Genomic DNA, 20,677 nt, shown 5'->3' with positions numbered 1-20,677 from the left:
GCACCTGGCTGGCTCAGTCGGTAGGGGATGCGATTCTTGATCTTGGGGTCATGAGTTTGAGCCCCACCTTGGAGGAATAGATTCTACTTTTAAAAAATCTTTAAAGTTTTATTTAAATTCCAGTTAGTTAACATACACATTATATTAGTTTTAGGTGTACAATCTTGTGATTCAACACTTCCATACATCACCCAATGCTCATCGTGACAAGGGCCCTCCTTAATCCCCATCAGCTACTTCTCTCATCCCTCTGGTAACCATCAGTGTGTGCTCTATGGTTAAGAGTCTTTACTTAGGGGCGCCTGGGTGGCTCAGTTGGTTAGGCGACTGCCTTCGGCTCAGGTCATGATCCTAGCGTCCCGGGATCGAGCCCCGCGTAGGGCTCCCTCCTCAGCGGGGAGTCTGCTTCTCCCTCTGATCCTCTTCCCTCTCGTGCTCTCTGTCTCTCATTCTCTCTCTCTCAAGTAAATAAATAAAATCTTTAAAAAAAAAAAAAGAGTTTACTTAGAGTCTTTACTTGTCTCTCTCAACCTCATCTATGAACCAACTCCTTCCAAACTCCTGGTACTGTTAATATTTTGCCCTCTTCCCATGAGCCACCGTAAGTATATAATAATAATGCAAAAGATTGGAATGGTATGAGAATTACCAAAATGTGACACAGACGTGAAATGAGCAAATGCTGTTAGAAAAATGGTGCTGCTTGACGCAGAGTTGCCACAAACCTTTAATTTATTAAAAAAAATGAAATATTAGTGAAGTGCAATAAAGTGAAACACAGCATGATGTATTCCTGTACATTTCTTGGCATTTTTCATGAAGACCATCACGTCATCTGTAAATGGGGCTAGTTTTATTTCTTCCTTTCCAATTTGTATGCCTTTCATTTCCTTTTCTTGCCTTATTGCCCTGGCTAGAATTTCCAGGACTGTGTTGGATATGGGTGCCCTCTTCCCTCTGTTATGGGGGAAAACATTTAGTCTTTCATCATTAAGTAAAATGTTAACTGAAGATTTGCAGATGTTCCTCAGCACGTGGAGGTGGTTTCTGTCTTAGTTTGCTGAGAGTTTGTATCATGCATGGGTGTTGAACGTTTTTGACAAATTATTGTAAATCTAGAGGCTTAAAACAACACAGATGTGTTACTCTACAGCTCTGTACAAGTCCTACATGGATTTTACAAAGTTGAAATCAAGGTGTTGGCAAGTCTACTTTCCTTTCTGGAGGCTCAAAAGATGAATCCGGGGCGCCTGGGTGGCTCAGTCGTTAAGCGGCTACCTTCGGCTCAGGTCGTGATCCCAGGGTCCTGGGATCGAGCCCCGCATCGGGCTCCCTGCTCGGTGGGAAGCCTGCTTCTCCCTCTCCCACTCCCCCTGCTTGTGTTCCCTCTCTCACTGTGTCTCTCTCTGTCAAATAAATAAATAAAGTCTTTAAAAAAAAGATGAATCAATTTCTCTACCTTTTTCAGATTCTAGAAGCTTCTTGCATTCCTTGTCTCATGGTCCCTTTTCCCCATCTACTAATCCGGCAATGCAGGTACAATCCTTACATCATATCACTCTCAATTTCTTCCACTGTCATTTCTCACTTCCACTTTTCGGAAACCCTGTGATGACATTGGGTTCATCCAGATAATCCAGGATAATTTCTTTAAAGTCAGTTGATTAACGATTTAAACTCCATTTGCAGTTTAAATTCCCTTTGCCACGTAACCTAACATATTCACAGGTCCTGGGGATTAAGATGTGAACATCTTTAGGGAACCATTACTCAACCTACCACAGCCTGTTAAATATGGTGGATAACATTGCTTCTTGAATACTGAACCAGCTTTGCACCCCTGGAGTAAACTCCACTCAATCATAGTATGTAATTCTTCTTATATATTGCCGAATTCTATTTCCTAATATATTTTTAAACGAATTTATTTATTTAAGACACAGAGAGAGCACAATGGGTGGGGAGGGGCAGAGGGAGAGGGAGAAGCAGACTCCCCGCTGAGCAGGGAGCCAGACTCAGGGCTGGATCCCAGGACCCAGAGATCATGACCTGAGCCCAAGGCAGACACTTAACCGACTAAGCCACCCAGGCGCCCCTATTTCCCAATATTTTGTTAAGGACTTTTTGCATCTATTCATGAGGAATATGGTCTATAGTTTTCTTTCCTTTTTTTTTGTATTACCCTTAACTGGTGTTGCTAGCAGGGTAATGCTATCTTCATAAAATGAATTGGGAAGTGCTCCTTCCTCTTCAACTTTCTGGAAGAGATGATTTAAAAGTGGTGTTAATTTCTTCTTTGAAACTTTGGTAGAATTCTCCATCTGGGCTTGGAGATTTCTTTTTGGGGAGTCTTAAAATTACAAATTCAATTTCCTTTATCATTACAGGTCTGCCTGGACTTTATACACATAGTGAAAAATAGCCTTTGTAATCCGTTCAAGAGCTGTCTGACTTGGTAATCTCTTTATCTGATTAACTGTCTTACAAAGTTGATAACAATACCTGCCATAAAGGGGAGTCATAGAAGGTTAGTAAGGTCACAGCCGTTTAATTTTATTTATCAAAGGCAATGGGGAGCCATAGAAGGATTCAGAGCAGGAGAGGGAGGTGGTCATGGTTGCATTTTAGTAAGATCCCTCTGGGGCCAGGGTGGAAGATGGATGAGGAAGATGGAGAGGCTGGAGGTCTGACCCAGGGTCTTGGGAACACAGTCAAAGAGAACATGGGCAAGGATATAGGGGTATAAACTGAGGTCAGAGCCTGGAGATGCTAGGGAACGCCCAGTTGGTAGCTGGACCGGGGTGGGAGGGTGGGGGATGGGGGTGGCGGGGCGCGTGTGGGAAATTCCAAAAGCAGGCGTGGACTTCACAAAAATTTATCCAGCTCTTACATAGCTGTCAAGCCTGTTCTGCAACAGCCCTGAGGTAGGTATTATCATCGCCCCCATGGTGAACCCCAGACGAGGAGCCGCGCGGCCAAAGTCACAGGGCTGGGAAGTGGTGGGGCAGGGTCTGGAGCCCGGTCCGGTCGGACTCCAGACCACCCTCCGCGAACGTCCCCGCCCCCGCCCCCCACGTCCTGTTCCGCTCTCCAGCCGGGGGCAGAGTAAACCCGTCCGCCGCAGAGCCCAGCCCACGGCTCCCCCCACCCTGGGCTTCTAGTCCTGCCAGTTCTGGGAAGCGTCGCTGCGCCTCGGAGCAAAGGTCCTGGAACAAGGACCGGGGACAAAAGACCGGGACGCACCCTTCCAGCGAACACCCGGCCGGGCTCCGCCTACTAACACCCCGCGCAAGGGGGCGTGGGAAGTGGGGGCGGGGGGAGAGCCAGACCGCGGACGCGTTTTTTTTGCCCCGGGAGCTGATTGGCTGGCGGAGGACCAAACTCTACAACTGAATGGATACGGGAAGCCCAGGAGCTCCTGCTCATTGGCTGAGGTGGACAAGTTTGGCGGTAGCAGCAGCTTAACACTGATTGGCTGGGGGGAATCCAGCGGCTGCTGCCTATTGGTTAAAGTTTAAATGACCCTTCTATAATTGGCTGTTGTGCTCCGGGCCAACCGTGAAATCAGTTCAGGGACTGGAAGTTAACCCTTTAGAGACTGACGTCCGGCTGGGATGCTTCAGAGCCGCGGCGCGGGGCTCCTTCCCCATTCTGGCTTGCAGCCCCAGGGCGCTGTGGCTCGTTCTCAGGGCCTCAGTTTCTCCCCTGGTCTCAGCGACCGAGATCTCTGGCCCCTCGAGTTTCCCGTCTGGTCCCAATGAGCTGAGTCCCCCGTAGCCTCCAGCTCCAGGCCTCAATCCAATAACGGGTCGCTTCGAGTGGAGGCACTAGTTCCCCGAAAGCCGAAGTCCCGGGGCCTCAGTTTCCCCACTTGTATGTTGCCACGCGCCTCCCACGGAAGGTAGCCTTGGGCCTGCGTTTTCCGAATGGTCCCGGAGGGCTGAGTCCCCCAGCTCCCAGTCCGCGCACAGGCGCGAGGCCTCAGCTTCCCCGCTCGCCCCGGCCGGCCGAGCTCCCCGCCAGCCCGCAGGCTGGGGCACCTCCCCTTGGGGGGGCGGAGCCGTGTCACGTGCCGGGAAGAAAGGGCTCGCGGCGCGCGGAGCGCACGGGGCTCGGGGCGCGGGGCGCTGGGCGGAGCGGCCATGGCAGGTACGGCGGGCCTGGCGGGGGCCGGGGAGCACCTGGCGGGGTGGCTGGGGCGGCCGGGGGCGCGCGGCCCCGTGCAGCCTGTCGCTGCCCGCAGCTCCGGAGCCGCTGTCCCCGGCGGGCGGCGCGGGCGAGGAGGCGCCGGACGAGGATGAGGACGAGGCGGAGGCCGAGGACCCCGAGCGGCCGGCTGGAGCGGGCAGCACGCGCAGCGGAGGCGTCGGTGGCGGCGGCGGCGGCGGCGGCGGCGGCGGAGGAGGAGGAGGCTGCGGGGCCGGGGGCTGCGGCGGGCCGGGGGGCGCTCTCACCAGGCGCGCGGTCACGCTGAGGGTGCTCCTCAAAGACGCGCTGTTGGAGCCGGGCGCCGGGGTGCTGTCCATCTACTACCTGGTGAGCGCCCCTACCCTCATCCCATCCCGGCTGAGGCAGGAAGGGGAAACTGAGGCCCAGAGCTCCCTGGCCGCCGGCCGAGCCCGGGTGTGGGGAGGGAAAGCTGAAACACGGAGCATCCAGACCCAGCAGGAGCCCCTCTGCGCGGGAGGACTTCGTTTCCCAAACACCCTACTGCACAAAGGAGAAACTGAGCTCAGAAGAGGACACCACCGCTTTCCTGGCTGTGGGACCTTGCTCAGCCTCTCCATATCCTGGTTTCCTCATGTATAAAATGGCATTTCCCCCCCCCTCACGGAGTTGTATGAGGATTAAATGAATACAGCGCCCAGCAGGGTGCCTGCTCTACCGTGAGTGCTTTACAGGCTTGCTGCTGTTGCTGTAGATCTGGGAGTGGGAGCAGTTTATGAATGGAGCGCTTGCTGGTCTGGGAGTGGGAGCAGTTTATGAATGGAGAGCTTGCTGCGCGACTGACTGTGAGCTGTGTGTTAGGGATCGAGCAGACCCCGTCCCTGCCCTTTGGGGGCTCACAGTCCGGTGAGGGGGTGGAGACACAGAGCTGGGCACTTTCAGCCCAGGCTGATGAGGACTGTGATAATGGACACACAGGTACTGGGAGGCACTTAAGCCGGAAGGCTTCCTGGGAGGGATGCTGTAGGCGGAAGTGGGTGCCAAGCCCTGGGGAGCAGCAGGGGGTCAGGGAGGACTTCCTGGAGGGGCCTTGGTGGGTCCCAGGTCCCTGGGCCCAGCCAGGCCACTGTTAACTGCAGGGGAAGAAGTTCATGGGGGACCTGCAGCCCGACGGGAGGATCGTGTGGCAGGAAACAGGGCAGGTGTTCAACTCACCCAGCGCCTGGGCCACCCACTGCAAAAAGCTGGTGAACCCGGCCAAGAAGTCCGGCTGTGGCTGGGCCTCTGTCAAGTATAAGGGCCAGAAACTGGACAAGTACAAGGCAGCCTGGCTCCGGCGACACCAGCTCCACATTCCCACCGCTGCTGCCGATGAGGTGCGTCCTTCAGCCTCCTGGAGCAAGCTCTCCCTGACTCGCTGTTGGATAAGGAGTGCCCAGAGTGAGGGCGTTGGAGCTGGGGCCCTGTGGTATGAGCAGGAGTTTGTCAGAGCAAGGTGAAGAGAGTTTTCAGAGGGCAGGAATGGCACAGCCAAGCCACGTTGGTAGAAAGCAACAGAGCACTTGGGGGGCCATGATTAGCTGATACAGCTGGAGGCTCACGTGTCTTGGGTAGCTGAGGGGACTGGGCACATTGGCAGGGACCAGATCTGGTTGAGTTTCGATAATAATAGATCTTTGAGTATTCACCAGCTGGGTGGACTTACCAACCAAAGATCCTCTCTGGGTCCTAAGTCTTATTCGTATGTAAAATGAAGATGACCACAGTACCCGTATGTATCAGATATGTGTATCTGGCTGGCAGGTCTGAAATCTGTAGGGCAGCTGGCAGGCTGGGAACAGGCAGGGAGGACTTGGGCTTTTACCCCGAGGTGGGTGGGAGCCCTGGAAGGCTAGGTGCAGAGGATGGACCTGACTCAGGAGCCCACAGGCGCCCTCTGGTGGCCGCTATATGCTGTACAGACTAGAAGGCAGGGCGAGGGTGGGAGCTGGGGACCAGTATAAGAGACTGAACTGGTCCAGGTGGAAGATGATGGGGTGGGCCAGCCCGACAATGGATGGGGGGAAGAAGTGGGCAGGTTTTGGCTAATTTTGACGGGATCTGCTGCTGCATGAGATGTTGGTTAACTGCTGAGGGATATTTTGTTCTGAGGATGGCTGGAGCTGCCATCCTCAGAGAGATGGGGATTGGGGAGGAGCAGGTGTGGGGGACAGTCCGGTGCAGTGTCACCCAGCTGAGTGTGAGACGCCCGGGAGCCCCCCACAAAGAGACCTCCAAGTCTGGAGCTGGACCCCCGAGTCTGGAGCTCAGGGGAGGGCCTGGCTGGAGACAGGACTGTGGGCATCATCCTGCCATAGACAGGGAGGGAGAGTGGACGAGGCTGCCCGGGAGGGGAAGAGGCCCGAGGACCGAGGCTGGGCATGGGGGGGCGTGGCAGGAGGGGAGTGAGGTCCTTGAGGAGTTGAGGGCCAGTGAGACACCACGGCGAGGGGGAGGAAGACAGAGACTATGTGACTGTTGGATTCGGACACTGGGAAGTCACCCGAGCACAGGCAGTTAAGGGGAGGTCGGGAGGAGGGATTACTGAGAGAATCTGATAAAATAATCCCTGTAAGCACCGGCTTGCCCCATGAGTGAATTCGACAGGAGGCATGCTAATTGCTTTGCAAGGCATTATCTTATTTCACCCCAATACTGTCCTTATGCAGGTGAAGGTCATTGTGTGGTTTTACAGATGAGAATAGAGCTCAGGGAGGTTAGGGCGCCTGCGGGAAGCCACACAGCTTGTAAAAAGCAGAGGCGAGGTTTGGATCTGCAAGGCGCTCAGACGGGAGTTGCGACCGAACCGTAGGCCGCCTCTGCTCACTCCCTCCCTCTAGTGGACATCTGGGGCAATGGCAGGAACCTAAGGCTCAGGCCCGCCGAAGGTCTGGGTGGACCGTGGTGAGGAGGGTGGGCGGCACCCAGCTGAGGGTCCTGCGGCCTTCCCCCGCCCCCGCCCCCTCCCCATCAGAGCCCGCCTAGTGAAGGGGAGGAGGAGGAGCTGTTGATGGAGGAAGAAGAGGAGGACGTTCTGGCAGGGGTCTCCACCGAGGACAAGAGTCGGAGACCACCTGCGAAGGGGCCCTTGGAGCCTGCCCACCCAGGTGAGAGGCTGAGGGGAGGGGAGGAGGCCGCGCAGGAGGCGGGCACAAGTCAGGTGAGGGAGGTGGCAGGGGACAGATCTGGCCTTTCCTTTTCTCAGCGCTCCCAAGATGCCTGGCAGACTTCCTAGCCCCATGCCTAATTTCGTTCCTGTGCTGCCTGATTTCCATGCTCCCCTAAAGGACTTCTTTGCCTCATTGCCTGATTCCTTTGGCCCCCTGCCTGGTTTCCTGAGGTCCTCACCTGATTTCCTAAGCCCGCCTTCAGCTGGCATTTTAATCTCCTTTTTCTGATTTGTTAACTCGCCGCCCTGATCTCTCGGTTCTGCGGTCTGATTTTTCAAGCGGCCTCTGGAGGCTTTTCTTGCTTGGGCCGCCTGGGCTTTTGTTTTCTGGTTCTGGGCTGGGAGGGATTGATGCTGTCTTCTTTCCGTTACCCCACACGTGCAGAGGCCGTGCCCCCCGGGAAGCGGGTGGAAAACAAGATCCGGGTGCCTGTGCGTTACTGCATGTTGGGCAGTCGCGACTCTGCCAGGTCAGACACACCCTGTGCCTGCCGCCACCAACCCCCGGCACCCCCGTGTACATTCGCTCTGCGGGAGTGGGGGCAGCCCGAGCAGGAGTAGGGTGGGCACAAGGCCTCCCGTGCTCAGAGCTGGCTCCGGAGGCCTGGGGAGCTAGCTCCTGAAGCTGTGGGACCCTCTGGCTCCAGCAGGAGCCCCCACACCCTGGTGGAAGTAACATCCTTCGCTGCCATCAACAAGTTCCAGCCGTTCAACGTGGCCATCTCCAGCAACGTGCTGTTCCTGCTGGTGCGTGCCCCGTTGCCACCTTGTCCCTTGCGGGCCAAGGGCCAGACCTGGGCAGGTGGCTGGGGCACCTGGGAGGGGTCCCTGGAACGTTAGCTCTATGAGGGCGGGGACCTTGTCTGCTTGTCACTGCTGGTAAACAGTAGGCACTCAAGGTTTGCACCTAGGAGGCGGGTGGGGTGGTCCCCCCACATAGCAAGGGCTCTGGCCCTGTGGATAGACATTTGGGGCTGGGCCGCAGCCTGAGCCGCTCTTCCGATGTCCATCCCCTCCCCAGGACTTCCACAGCCACCTGACTTGCAGCGAGGTCGTGGGGTACCTGGGGGGCCGCTGGGACATCAACAGCCAGAGTGGGTATTTGGGGCCAGGTGGGCAGGGGGGTGCTTAGGGCTGGGGATGATGTCTACACCTTCTTCCCACCTCTGCGCAGTGCTCACGGTGCTGAGAGCCTTCCCCTGTCGGAGCCGGCTGGGGGACGCGGATATGGCCGCCACCATGGAAGAGGAAGTGAGGGGACACGTGGGGTCAAAGTGTTCTGGGGAGGGCAGGGGTGGACACAGCTGTCCTGGCTACCGTGTCCTGGTGGCTAGCACGGTGTCCTAGTTCAACAAGTGTGCAAATGTGTGTGTGTGTGTGAGTGCCTGCCCTGTGGCTGTGACCCCACGGTTATCCTTCCTCTGGACACAGGTGGCTCACCCCCTTTCCCTCTGAACCCCCGTCTGCATGCCGTGTCCGGCGTGCAGTGACAGCCCCGTGAATACCAGCTGCCATTCTAATAGTGCTTGCCCGGAGCGGCCTTGCGTGTGCCTGGCGCTGTGCCAAGCGTTCCACACCCGCCTTCTCCCGGCCCAGCTCAGCTCGCTCTTGCTCCGTAGGCCCCGGCTTGCCCCTACTTGCTTCAGGCACCCGGAAATGCCTGTCCTGCTCAAGTGCGCCACACCCACCTAGCTCCTCACTTAATTTGAGTGCCTACTGAGTGCCAGGAATTATTCCATGAGCTAGGGATACCGCAGTGCCCCCAATAAATTTCTGCCTTTGCTTTGGTGACAGGTGCGTCTTTTTTGTGATGTATTTGTTGACTGTGCCCCCTCCACTGGCCTCATTGAGGGTGGGGGCAGGGTCCTGGCCACCGCTGTGTCCCCAGGCCTAGTACACAGCAGGCACATATTCAGTGCTGGCGTCACATGGGGATGGAACATGGCAGGCAGGTGTGCGCACACGGGCTGGTAGAGCCCCCGGCCTGCGCCGCCCTGCCCCAGCCTCGCCTGTGCCCCCCCCCCAGATCTACCAGAGCCTGCTCCTGCGGGGCCTGTCCCTGGTGGGCTGGTACCACAGCCACCCACACAGCCCCGCACTGCCATCGCTGCAGGACATCGACTCGCAGATGGACTACCAGCTGCGCCTGCAGGGCTCCAGCAATGGCTTCCAGCCCTGCCTCGCCCTGCTCTGCTGTAAGTCCGGCTGCCCGGCGTGTGTGCGCGTGCGCGTGGCCCTCCCGGGCCGCTGACCCCCTCCAGGCCCAGCCCCCATTCTCACTCTCTTCCTGCAGCCCCTTACTACTCTGGCAATCCGGGCCCGGAGTCCAAGATCTCACCCTTCTGGGTGATGCCGCCCCCTGAGGTAGGCGGGAGTGCTGGGGGAGGCGGGGCCGGGAGGGGGCTGGGGCCTCAGTATCTCCTGTGAAATGGGAACATAACCCGTGCACTATCTGAGGTTCCGGTGAAGGCCTGGGCCGTGAGGGATGTTGAAAAGGTGTGCGCTCCACACGGAGCATGCTGCCCTTGTTACTAAGACGGCCTCCTTCCCGAACCTGTCCTGGGGTCGGAAATGGGGTTTGGAGAGCTATTCCCGGCCTCTCGTGCTGGGGGCAGGGCAGAGCCAGGCCTGGAGTCTTGATTCTCCGATTGCTGGCCCAGGGCACATCCCTCATGGGATGGGGCGCTGGAGGTGGCTGGTGGTGACACGGCTTGTGTCCCTGCCAGCAAAGGCCCAGTGACTACGGCATCCCCATGGACGTGGAGATGGCCTACGTCCAGGACACCTTTCTGACTAATGACATCCTGCATGAGATGGTGAGCTCACTTCCGGGTGGGGTGGGCGGGGCCCCAGCGGGGGGGGGGGGGGGTGGGGCTTTGGGGCCCCAGCTGGACGGGGTCGATACTGCAGGACTCAGGGTGGCTGAGTGCACCACATCGGAGCAGGGGTCAGACTCCTCTTCCGCGGCCGAAACTCAAGTCCCAGATTCTTGCCCACCTGCCCCCCGCCACCCTCCCCCGCCCCAGACCTGGCCTTGCTGTTCTGGAACTTGCTGGAGGGGCCCCGGCCTAGCGCCTCTACACCTGCCACTGATTGAAGACACGTGAGGGATTTCAGGTGGTGCCCAGATGAATGTTTTCAGTGCCCACGTTCCAACAGCCGTTTTAAAAACAGCTAGTAGGTCACACCTGTGGTATCTCGGATTCACTGCTGCGTGGGAGGAGGCTACACAAGGGGGCGGGGGCAGGTCTGTGGGGACATCCAGAATCACTGCTGCTTCCCTCTGCCGGGGGAGGGGGTGCCCCTTCCGTCTCCCCCCTCCAGGGGCCTGCTGCGAAGCTCCCTTCCTTCCCTCTGGTGGCGCTCCCGGGTGGTCTGTCTTGGGGTCCTGGGTAGCGCCTGTGTGCTATATAGGACTGTAGGACTGGGAGCCCCCCCCGAGAGGCGGCGGTAGGCACCCGTGGTGCTCGCTGCTGTGTCCCGAGCGCCTGCGTGGGAGGGCGGGCGCCAGGGGTCCCATCGGTGCCCCGTCCTCTAGATGCTGCTGGTGGAGTTCTACAAGGGCGCCCCGGACCTCGTGAGGTTCCAGGAGCCCTGGAGCCAGGAGCACACGTACCTCGACAAGCTGAAGGTAAGACTCATGACCCCAGTCTCCTGCAAACCCCTTGTGGAAGACAGTTCTTGGGGAGCCCCCGAAGGATCTATCCAGGGGCAGCCTGAGAAACGGTGCTGTCCTAAATTGTTCTGTATAAAGTACTTCAGCTGGATATTAAAGCTTGTTCGGCCCCATGTGGGTGGTGCCGGTGACAGGGAGCACTACTGAAATGCAGCTGAAAGCATAGCGGCACACGGACCCTGGGCTGGGGAGAAGCTGCGCTGGGGCCGTCTCTCCGCTCGGGCGCCCGTGGGGAGCGCACGGGGGCTGCAGTCCCAGAGCAGCTGGTGCCCTGAAGGGTTCCTCCAGCTCACCGGCCCTACAGTCATTTAGGGGGACACGTAAGGGCTTGGTGGCCTGGGGGGGGGCGGTTTCTGACTTCTGACGTGGAAGTCCTTCTCAGAAGGCATTTTCAACTCTACTGGGTAGAGAAATGCAGTTTTGCATGCTTGTTTTGTTCAAACTTAGAGTGACCAGAGCTTCAAGCTGCCACGGGTCCCCTCCACCCCATCACTGGGCTGGTGGGGTCAGGGGTGGCTCCCCACGCAGGGGTGTGAGAGCCTGGGAGGGAGGCAGCTAGGGAGAGAGCAGGATATGGAATGTGCAGAGAGCACAGAACATTGCAAGGGGGAGCCGCCTCCTTTAAAAAATAAAACGTTTTCGGGACACTACTGTGTACCTCGGTTAGTAAAACCCCCCTGCCAGGACGGGGGCGGGCAGGACCACGGGGCCCAGCCCTGAGGCGCCAGCCCTGCCCGTTTCAGATCTCCCTGGCCAGCAGGACACCCAAGGACCAGGGCCTGTGCCACGTGCTGGAGCAGGTCTACAGCCTTCTTAAACAAGGGAGCTGAGGCACCACCGCCTCCGAGGGCCTCTCGGTCAGACTCTGAGCCCCCAGTGGTTCCAGCTGAGGGGGAATGGGTCTGGGGGCTTTGTTTGTGGCAGATAATAAAGGGGAGAAGCAAATAGTCTGGGCGTGTGTCTCACCTGGGGGTGCCTCCCCCCCCCCCCCCCCCCCCCCCCCCGCACCGCACTCATCACTGGGCACGTGGGTGGCTGTCTGGGCAGCGTGGCACCTTGGCCGGTGCAGGAGGGGACGCTTTTCGTGCAGCCGTGGTGTGGGCTTCCCGGGGCCAGGGCTGGACAGAGGACAGCTCTCCCTCCCTGGCTCCTGGGGGGCAGGTACCCTCCCCGGGAGTGGCCCTGCCCTGACAGGGGATGCCTCGGGGGAGCCGTGAGGGTCCAGGGGAGCTGGGGGAAGACCCACCCCACACCACAACCAAGCAAGAGGCTCTAGAAAGAGACCTTTAATACTTTTTTAAAAAAAATCAGGATTACATTTTGATCTGCCCTTGATTGTGAACAAGGCTACACTGCTCATTCTTTGCTGGGAGGTCGGTGCCTCCCCCCCCTCCCCCCCCCCGAATGGCAATGGGGGGGGGCCCAGGGGGGGGGAGAGCCTGGTGTCCCCAGGGCTTTTCTGCTGAGTCAGGGGGGGGGGGGATGTGATCCAGTCCCGAAGTCCCCCAGTTGAGCCAATTTTTGGACGAGGCAAGAGGAGGTGGATGCAGGGCTGGGCCCTGCTCGTCAGGGCAGCTGCCCGCCTGGGGCCACTGTCAGCAGTGGGCACGGCAGCCGGCTCAGGAGGGGGAGGCGCCTGTGGCCCTCTCTTGAGGGTAGTCCCAGCAGCCAGGGGTCTGGGAAGATGCCTCAAAGCCTGTGTACTTGACCTTCAGCAGAGCAGAGGCTGCAAGACTTCTGTGGTCCCGTTTGTGGGTGCACACGGGTGTGCTGCGTGCACAGCTGGTGGTGGCAGCTTGTGCCGGAGAAAAACGTCTGTGTGCTTGTCTGGGGTGGGGCACCCTACACGGGGAACTGAGGAGAGGGTGCTGGATGGGGGGGGAGGGTGCTGGTGTGCAGGGCTGGGTGCCCTGCGGGAGGAAGAGAGCCGCTCCAAGGCTGCTCAGGGAAGGGCCGGGCTTTAGGGGAACCCTGAGGACCCCAGGCTTGTGTCTCCCCAAGGAGGCGGCACCCCGGGTGTGCCAGGGCCTGGGGAGGCCTGGAGTTGGGGCTGGGAAGGAGTGCTGTGGGGTAATTTAAAAGCAGGGGTGGTGAGTCTTGGCCACGGGGCCTGCTCAGAACCCCCAGTGGCACAGATGTTTCAGCTCATCGTTAAGGGCAGCTCTCCTGGGGGGTGGGGGCCACCCCAGGAGAGAGGGGACGAAGGAGGGACAGAACAGGGTGTGTGTGCACGCACGTGTGTGCGTGTGCGAGTGAGGGGGCCCACCTGGAGTTACCCGTTCCTGGACGGGCGGGCGGAAGTTAGTGTTTCTAAGAGCACCTTAGTGTTCGCCCCCTCGGGGCGCGGGGCTGGGGAGATGCAGTCAGGGAGCAGCCCGGCCCAGACTGCCGCGTGGAGAGGGGGCTGGGGGTGAGCGCTAGTGTCAGCGCTCCCCGCTGCCCCCCCACTCCGCCCCTGGCCCCAGGAGTGCCACAGACGCAGGCGGGATGCAGGCCGTGTGGACGGGGCCGACGCCCTCACTGCGGCAGGGGCACCAGCACCTCCACGTAGCTGAGGGGGAAGAAGCCCGACTGGCCGTGGAGCATGCCCTCGTACCAGTTCTCATCGATCTGGTTGGTCAGCGTGATGACGTCGCCCTCGTGGAAGCCCAGCTCCCCGGCGTTCTCAGGCTCGAAGTCGTACAGCGCTTTGCAGCTCGGCTGGTCCAGGGGTGCTGGGGGCAGGGGCTCGGCTCAGACCCCTGGCTCCCTCCCACCGCGCCCGCCCCAGCCTGGTCGTGGCCCCTGAAGGACGGCTGCCGCTTCCTCTGTTGCCCCCCAGTCTTGTCAGAAAGGAGGGACAAGGGAAAAGGGGACAGAAAGGGACTCCGGACGTGCTCCTGGGAAGAGCTGGGGACGCCCAGTGGCATCAGGGTGAGAGAATGACCAGAAGCCCTCCGGCGGCCACTCAGAGAGCCTAGAGGCTGTTGGACACCCCTGGTGTTCACGGAAGACCCTCACGCGGATGGGGAGGCCCACAGAGGCCGTGCTGTGCCGTGCAGGCCCAGTGCCTAGCTCCTCCCCTGCCCGAGATGGGCCAAGAGGACCAATCCCAGGGGCGTCCGCTTCTACCAGAGAAGGGTCCTTCTGAACAGACCAGAAGGCAGTGTTATACACTGAGGTGGGGAGCTTGTGAGGGCAGGGCCTGTGCCCACAGGGACACTCACGCATGCTCCTGCTAGGGGTCCGGGTGGGCTTGTCGGAAGACCGGAAAGATGATGAAGCTGCTTGCAGACAAAGCAAAAAGGGGGGCTGAGAACCTTGGGCTGGGCCCCCTCCCCAGAGGGAGTGGGGTGGGCCTGGCTCTGCAGTTTGGACAGAGCAGCGGGCTGGGGGTGACCCCTCCCCACTCCTTACGTGTGATCTTGGGGGCTGTGGCACAGGGGAAGCCCCCATTGGACTGCTCAGGCTCCCCAAGGTCGAAGGACTCCCGAGGCTTGGGCTTGTATTCCCGCTTGGGACGAGAGGAGGCTTCCCGCATCCTGCAGGCAGGGAGGGAGAGCTGTGAGCAGCCAGCAGGGCCTGAGTCCTGTGTGTGCCAAGGTGAAGGGACACCTCCCTCCCCACCGTTGATGCTGCTGTCCAGGACTTGGGGTCGGGGGAGAGACCCCCAAGACCAGGCCTGGATGCAGAAGCCCAAAGGGTCTAACCAAAGGGCCTCCCAGTTGGTCAGCTCCCCCAGCTCAGGCCCTTCTTAGAGGCTGCCAACTGGCCAGGTCCTGCCAAACCCTGCAGCCCCCTTAGCATGCCCACCCAACCCGGGGACACGGCTACCCAAGGCTGTCCTTCTCAGGCCCTAGACTAGTGACGGCTCTCAGAGGGGAGCCCCGTCCACCCTGGCCCTGGGTAACGCACCCCCGCAGGCCCAGAGCTCTGAGGGGCCTCTTTCTTCTGGCCCCCCAGCCTCAGGTCACCCCAAGCCTCCCCTCTGACGACTGTGGCAAGCCTGATGCGTCTTGCTTCCTCCTGGAGTCCCCATCCTACGAGTGTAGTCTGGGGATTCTTTATGAAAACAAGCCAAGCCCCTTGCTCTGACACAGGCTCCAAGCAGGGCTGGGCTGTTGGGGAGGCTGGTGGTGGGGTCTTGGAAGCCCTGAATGGCCACCCAGGAATCCACGGGAATGACTCTAGGCTTCCAGGGCACCCCGGCCCAGCCCAAAGCAGGATAGGCTCCCACAGGGAAGGCCAGGGGCTGGGGCTCACCTTCGCTTCAGCTTCTCAGCCAGCTCGTCCAGGATCTGCACGGCCTGCCGGTGGTAGTCCAGCTGGGCATCCACCAGCGCGGAGAGCTGGCTCACCTGCTCGATCTGCAAGTGAGCAGCCCGCTGAAGGGCAGCCCTCCCTGTGACCCCTACCCCCAAGGGCCTCCTCTTTTAGGAAGTCTTGCTAGAATGCTCCCGGGACAGGGGCCGGCCCCCTCCCCAGCTGCCTGACCCCTGCGCTGCTGCTGGAGGAGACCCGAAAGCTTCAGGGGGCAGGTGGAGGCCCCTCGGGTCCCGCAGCTGCCCCTTCAGGCTCAGAGCAGGGGCTGAGCCCACTATGGACAGGGCATGGGTGACTCTGCCCACTGCCCTGCTTTTTTTGGGTGGGGGCCCTCCCCCGAGGGAGGGCCCGGACGCACATCGGTCTCCAGGAGGTTGTGCATGCTGGTCTCGGCCACCTCCTTGGACTCCTCAAACTTCTCCAGGGCCTGGCGCAGCTCTTCGTCGGGGATCCTACCCTGTCGCTTCTTCTTGTAGTCGAAGTCCAGGCGGCGGCCCTCCAGCTTTTTCAGGTGGTGCTGTGGGGGGAGGGGGAGAAGGCATCAGAGCTGTGAGGTACATGCTGGGGTCTGCAGGAGGACGGGCACACTGGGCGGGGCGGAGAGGTGGGGGAGCAGGGCTGTGAGGAACCTGCCCTGGGGGCTGTGTGAGGGCGGGCACACTGGATGGGGCATGGGGGGGGCAGCACCTGGATCTCCTTTAGGTCTTTGTCACACAAGTTCTGTAGGGGGTCGATGAAGTTCTGCTTGACCTCTATGTCCAGAGAATCCTTCACCTCTGCCAGGCGCTTCATGGACTCCCCCGCGTCCAGCAGGGCATCCCCTGCAGCAGGGCAGGGATTGGGAGAGAAGCTATCATAGGAGACCGGGGCCTGGGGGCCCAAGATACCCCCAACTGCTAACCTGCCCTCACCCCAGGGCCCAGACGCTAGAATTCAGGACAAAACAAGGGTCCCTGAAGTCTGAGCCCCAGCAGCCAGGAGGAGTTGGCGATGACGGGTGTCAGACCCCCGCCCCCGCCCGCCACTGCACGGCTTCCCCAGCGTTAGCTGTGGCTTGAGGGTAGGCCTTCCAGTGGCCGTGGCCCAGAGGCAACACTCTGACCCTCGCTCACCCCACTGAGGAAGGAAAGGTGTTCTTGGGGATCTCAGTCGTCCTCGTCCAGGGGACTAACGGGTGCTGTGGAAGACTCTGGAGCAGTGCAGGGAAGTGGCATCCCACTGTCCAGTGCCAGACGCTCTGGCCCTCCAGAGCCCTTACCGAAGTTGGACTCGCCGCCAAGCTCCTTCCCATGGCGGATCATGCACTCGCCCAGCAGGCCCTCTGACTGTGGGTAGCCAGGGTTCTTCACCTGCCCTCGGATCTTGGACACCGTGTTGAGCATCGTGAGCTTGGCCCGTGAAGCTGGAAGAGAACAGGCTGGGTAGGCGTGCGGCCAGTCTCTCTCGAGAACCAGGCCTGCACTTGGCCAGTGCTGCCGGCTGCCCCCTCCCAACACCCTTATTTCTAAAGCGCTGCCCTGACCCAAGGAAGCTTGGTTCCTATGCCTGCTGATGGCCAGGCTCTGAGGAGAAACTCCTGCATAGACTTCCCTCCTCTGCTCACCTCGGCCACAGAGAACCCTGGCAATAGGCAGGTGACCGGCTCTCCCGGACCCCACGGGGCCTCCTCGTCCTGGAGCACAGCTCCGATCACAGAAGCTCCTTTCCCTGGCCTGGGGAGTAGCACCCCAGAGAAGTAGGGGGGCAGGTATAGGTGTGTACAGGTCCAGGTGCCCCAGACATAGCCCCCCTCACCTGGCGTGGGGGAGGAGCTGTGCGCTTGCCTCTGCCCGCTCAGGTCTGTCCCTGGCCGCGAACGGACCTGGCTGGTGTTGCTGCCGGTCCCACATCCATCACCTCCTGCTATGGGAACCCAGATTTGGATTTTCCTCAGGGAAAGGTCCTCATCTCTCTCTCAGGCTAGGAGATTCCCACTCCCACTCCCCGTGGGGTCCAGAGGAGCCAGTCACCTGCCCGTTGCCTGCTCCAAAGGTGGGCCTGCAGCTGGGGCCTGGCAAATGGGTGGGCAATTCAAACTGGTCCAGTGAGTTGGTTAAGGTGGAAAAGATGCTCTCTTCGGCTGGGACTATTAGCTGTAAGGGTGATTTTGGACTAGGGTTGCCACACAGAATGAGAGCTGCCTGATGAAGTGGAAAGGAAATGCAGGGCTCTGGGGACATCCTTTGGACCCTTGGATCTGCCCATGAAACCCGCCTGCTTACTCCTGGGCACTTCAGTTCTCTGAGCTCACACATTCTTTCTTAGGCTCCGGTAACCGGCCAATTCTGGGCTGACACGGACCCCTCCTAGCTGGCTGGCACCCCTACCTGGGTTGGGCTGCAGGTACTCAATGGTTCTGGCCAGTACTTCTGTCACAGCCTTGCTGGTAACATCCACCTTCTGTCAAGAGAGGCAGGGTGTGGGCTTTTGCAACCATCGGGGTGCCAGAGGCCAAACCCAGAGTCCCTGGACAGCCCATGCCCTGCTCCCCGGCCCCACCTGCCTCAGAGCCCGCACAAGAATGGCGTGCTGCGCTCAGGGCTGCTGGCCTCCCTGCCTCCCGGGGCCGAGGGACCCGTCCGTCCGTGAGCCCCCCCTGTAGCCCAGCTGTAGCGCTGCTGTGGCCCGTGAGGGTAAACGGCGCCGGGCGTCAGGCGGGCCGCGCCACCTCTCCTGGTACCTTCTCCATCTCTTTGAAGTCTTCATCAAGCTTGGTCCCTTCGGCCCCTCCGACCTTCTCACTGACCAGCTGGGGGACAGGAGGGAAAACAGCGTGAGCCTCAGACAAGGAGGAGGCCCAACTATGCCTTCCAGCCACGTCCACTGCCGGGGAGAGCTGGTGAAGGGGTCAGCACATCCATGACGGCTTCTCAGGGACGCAGCTGACGGCAAGATGGGTGGCCAAGTGAGGCCCTGCTTCCACACCCACACCCTCCTTGGATCCCAGGGCGGGGTGGGAGGGTGGCGCCTCCTGCTGGAAGCCTTCCCTGGCCATGCCTACCCCTCGAGTGCCCACCATCCCTGGAGACCTGCCTGAGGCCAACCGCAGCTGAGTGATGTCCTCTCTCAGGGCCAAGGTGCCCACACCCAGACAGTGATGCCATGGTTCAGCTCCAGGTGTGGGGAAGAGGTTCATCAGAGCCTCTTTGCTCGGGGATTGCACACCTCCCTTTCCCCCACTGAATTCCGGCCTCTTTGGGAAGGAATCCTGGGAACCCTGGGGCCAGCACTTCCCCAAAATACATTCTCCCTGGGCACCTCTGGGAAATGAACAGGTCTGTGGTGAGGAGGAGGTCCTGCGGCTGAATGGACACGGGGACGACCCAGTCCATCACTTTGGGCCCCGCCCCCCAACAGGGTCCAGAGGAGACAGGGCCATTTCCCCAGTGGGTCGGGGGTTCCCACTTGGCTGAGTTTGGGAGTCAGGAGGGGCCTGGGGTGCAGGTGAGCTGTGAGGCCGCTGCAGTGGGGGGACAGGAAGGAGGCAGGGCTGGTGCACGGCCTGCCTGGTGACTGTCTGCCACCTGCAGCGGCTCGGGCCCCGTGCCATCCTCTAGGGGACCCTGCAGGACGGGCAGGGGCTGCCCTCCTGCTGCTAGCCACTCTGTAAGGAAAGACCCTGGTTGCTTCCTAGGCATTTATGGGGCGTTCCACTTTATTTCATGGGACAGTTTCACTTCTTTTGATGACGGTAAAACAGGACGTTCTCAAATTCAGTGGTTGCCAGAGAGGGAAATGAGTTCACTGCCTAACAAGAGACAAGACTCTTCTGGTGAACTGGGAGGGAGCTGAAGCGTAGGTGCTCAAAACCACACCTTCCGGGGCCCCAGGACTGATGGCCCGCTCAGTGCAGGAGGACATGGCACGGGGCAGACAGGGACAGGTCTCCCAGGCAGGAGCCACATCCTTTCCCTAATGGGAGGGGCATGAGCAGACCCTGCAGGCTGCTGGGGGCGGGTGGGGGGCATGAGTGGCACCTCCCTGTCTCCCCAGAGCCCTCAGCTCTGCAGGCACTACGTGTGGGGCTGGATTTACCAGGCTGTCCTTGCACCCGGGCACACAGGAAGCCATGCTGGGCCCCTACCAGTCTCCCTTCCCCCTGCCTAGGAGCTCTGGGCTCAAGTCCCTCAGGTAGCAGACGATCATTCCCCATGTCCTTTCTCTTCAAGGCTCACAGTCTTGGAACCAGCACAAATGGATAAAAGGATGACAAGAGGCCAAAAGGTAAAAGGGAAAATCAAAGAAGTCCAACGAAGAGCCGCGGCTCTGAATGTGGGGCTCCCCAGGGTGCAGACCCTGTCTGGCGGAGAGGGACCTGACTGGTCCATGGGAAGAGCTGTTAAGTGGTGTTGATAACAAGGACGCACCTTTGGGTACGAGGAGCAGGTGTTTCTAGGGACCAAGGCCTCCTGTCACTGAGCAGCCAGCCCTGGAGGCTCAGCGGTTGGGACGCTGCCTGGGTGGAGGAGGCAGGAGGGCCCCAAAGGGCCCTGCCCATGGGGAAGGCTACGACCCTGACATTTCAGTCCCGCTCAGGAAAAATGCACACATTTTCAGATCCAACGAGAGCAGCAGATACCACCATGGAAATAACACCTGTAGAACCTGCACTGCACACAGAGCCCACCTTCCCCCCGCCCCCGCTCAGTTGGAGCTCAGCACAAGCCGATCCTGCTCCCACACAGGGCGGGAGGAAACAGCCGAGGTGCCTGGTGGGGCCCGCGGCACCGAGGACCTGTCCCCCACTGGCTGAGCCCTGCGTGGCTGCAGCACCTCCCGGGTGCAGGCAGAGAGGGTGGTGACCAGCGCCCACTGCCCTGCAGGGCCATGACCACGGCAGTGTGTGTAAACTGCAGCCTCCCAGGCCCCACCCAACTGCATCAGGGCCTGAGTCACTAGCAGTGATCCCATCATGGCTGCCGTTGTGAAAGCCAGGCTGGTGCCTCCTTGGGTCCAACATGAAGCCCAGCCTGGGCCGGAACCTTCTACAGAACCCTGCTCCAGTTCGGAAGCCAGCCTGCGCCCCAAGTGGCCCCCACCAGGTGAGACCCAGGGGCTGCGGAAGAGGCTACCACGCAGGGGGACCTGGCAGCGGCCTCCGGAGGTGAGCTCCCATTGCCCACCGGATGCTTCCCGGCTCTTTGCGAGACTGGCTCAGTGACTGTGTCCATGTAGGGCCTAGAGTGGGGTCTCTCCTGGGGGAGGCTGGGCACCCTGAGCAGCGAGGCCCCCGTGTCTGTCGTCAAGATCCTGCTGGCCTCCCCCACGTCTACCGGTCATGAATT

At 60.1% G+C, this 20,677-nt stretch overlaps 2 protein-coding genes across 5 annotated transcripts in view; one reads left to right on the top strand and one right to left on the bottom strand.

Moving 5' to 3' along the window:
* The first annotated feature begins 4,015 nt into the window (after positions 1-4,015).
* MPND (MPN domain containing) lies at positions 4,016-11,991 on the top strand. 3 transcript variants are annotated; one of them, XR_012376594.1, is made up of 13 exons: positions 4,016-4,149; positions 4,244-4,536; positions 5,307-5,543; positions 7,181-7,313; positions 7,761-7,845; positions 8,023-8,122; positions 8,397-8,469; positions 8,550-8,626; positions 9,402-9,570; positions 9,669-9,739; positions 10,102-10,191; positions 10,402-10,552; positions 10,914-11,006. XR_012376594.1 is itself a non-coding variant. In XM_025861072.2 (13 exons), the coding sequence occupies exons 1-13, from the start codon at positions 4,143-4,145 to the stop codon at positions 11,879-11,881; spliced, it is 1,512 nt and encodes a 503-aa protein (XP_025716857.1). In that variant the 5' UTR covers positions 4,016-4,142; the 3' UTR covers positions 11,882-11,991. The 3 variants fall into 3 exon arrangements, 2 of the variants coding, with proteins under 2 accessions (XP_025716857.1, XP_073743302.1); XM_025861072.2 differs by lacking the exon at positions 10,402-10,552 and adding an exon at positions 11,795-11,991 and having other exon boundaries at positions 8,026-8,122; XM_073887201.1 differs by lacking the exon at positions 10,402-10,552 and adding an exon at positions 11,795-11,991.
* Positions 11,992-12,322: 331 nt separating this feature from the next.
* The window catches only part of SH3GL1 (SH3 domain containing GRB2 like 1, endophilin A2), a 29,013-nt gene continuing 20,658 nt past the window's right edge, over positions 12,323-20,677 (bottom strand). Inside the window, exons 2-11 of one of the 2 annotated variants that reach the window (XM_073887294.1) lie at positions 18,073-18,141; positions 17,720-17,792; positions 17,148-17,255; positions 16,612-16,755; positions 16,041-16,174; positions 15,712-15,870; positions 15,294-15,397; positions 14,448-14,572; positions 14,258-14,314; positions 12,323-13,765 (exon numbers count right to left, since the gene is read on the bottom strand). In XM_073887294.1, coding sequence (XP_073743395.1) covers positions 13,569-13,765; positions 14,258-14,314; positions 14,448-14,572; positions 15,294-15,397; positions 15,712-15,870; positions 16,041-16,174; positions 16,612-16,755; positions 17,148-17,255; positions 17,720-17,792; positions 18,073-18,141 — 1,170 coding nt within the window. In that variant the 3' untranslated portion in view covers positions 12,323-13,568. The remainder of the gene's footprint in view (positions 13,766-14,257; positions 14,315-14,447; positions 14,573-15,293; positions 15,398-15,711; positions 15,871-16,040; positions 16,175-16,611; positions 16,756-17,147; positions 17,256-17,719; positions 17,793-18,072; positions 18,142-20,677) is intronic. The other variant, XM_025861073.2, reaches the window with a different exon arrangement.

Source organism: Callorhinus ursinus, unplaced genomic scaffold (genome assembly GCF_003265705.2).
Source record: "Callorhinus ursinus isolate GAN/ISIS: 27379988/994484 unplaced genomic scaffold, GSC_fseal_2.0 scaffold77, whole genome shotgun sequence".
NCBI classification, from domain to species: domain Eukaryota; kingdom Metazoa; phylum Chordata; class Mammalia; order Carnivora; family Otariidae; genus Callorhinus; species Callorhinus ursinus.
Note: the sequence above shows the minus strand (reverse complement) of the source record. Positions and strands in the feature narration are given on the sequence as shown.

Bases quoted from the DNA above. Each gene is read 5' to 3' on its own strand.
- MPND (XM_073887201.1), top strand. The intron at 8,470-8,549 runs GTGGGTATTTGG...ACCTCTGCGCAG, and splicing joins CTGGGACATCAACAGCCAGA to TGCTCACGGTGCTGAGAGCC. The intron at 8,627-9,401 runs GTGAGGGGACAC...CCCCCCCCCCAG, and splicing joins CCGCCACCATGGAAGAGGAA to ATCTACCAGAGCCTGCTCCT.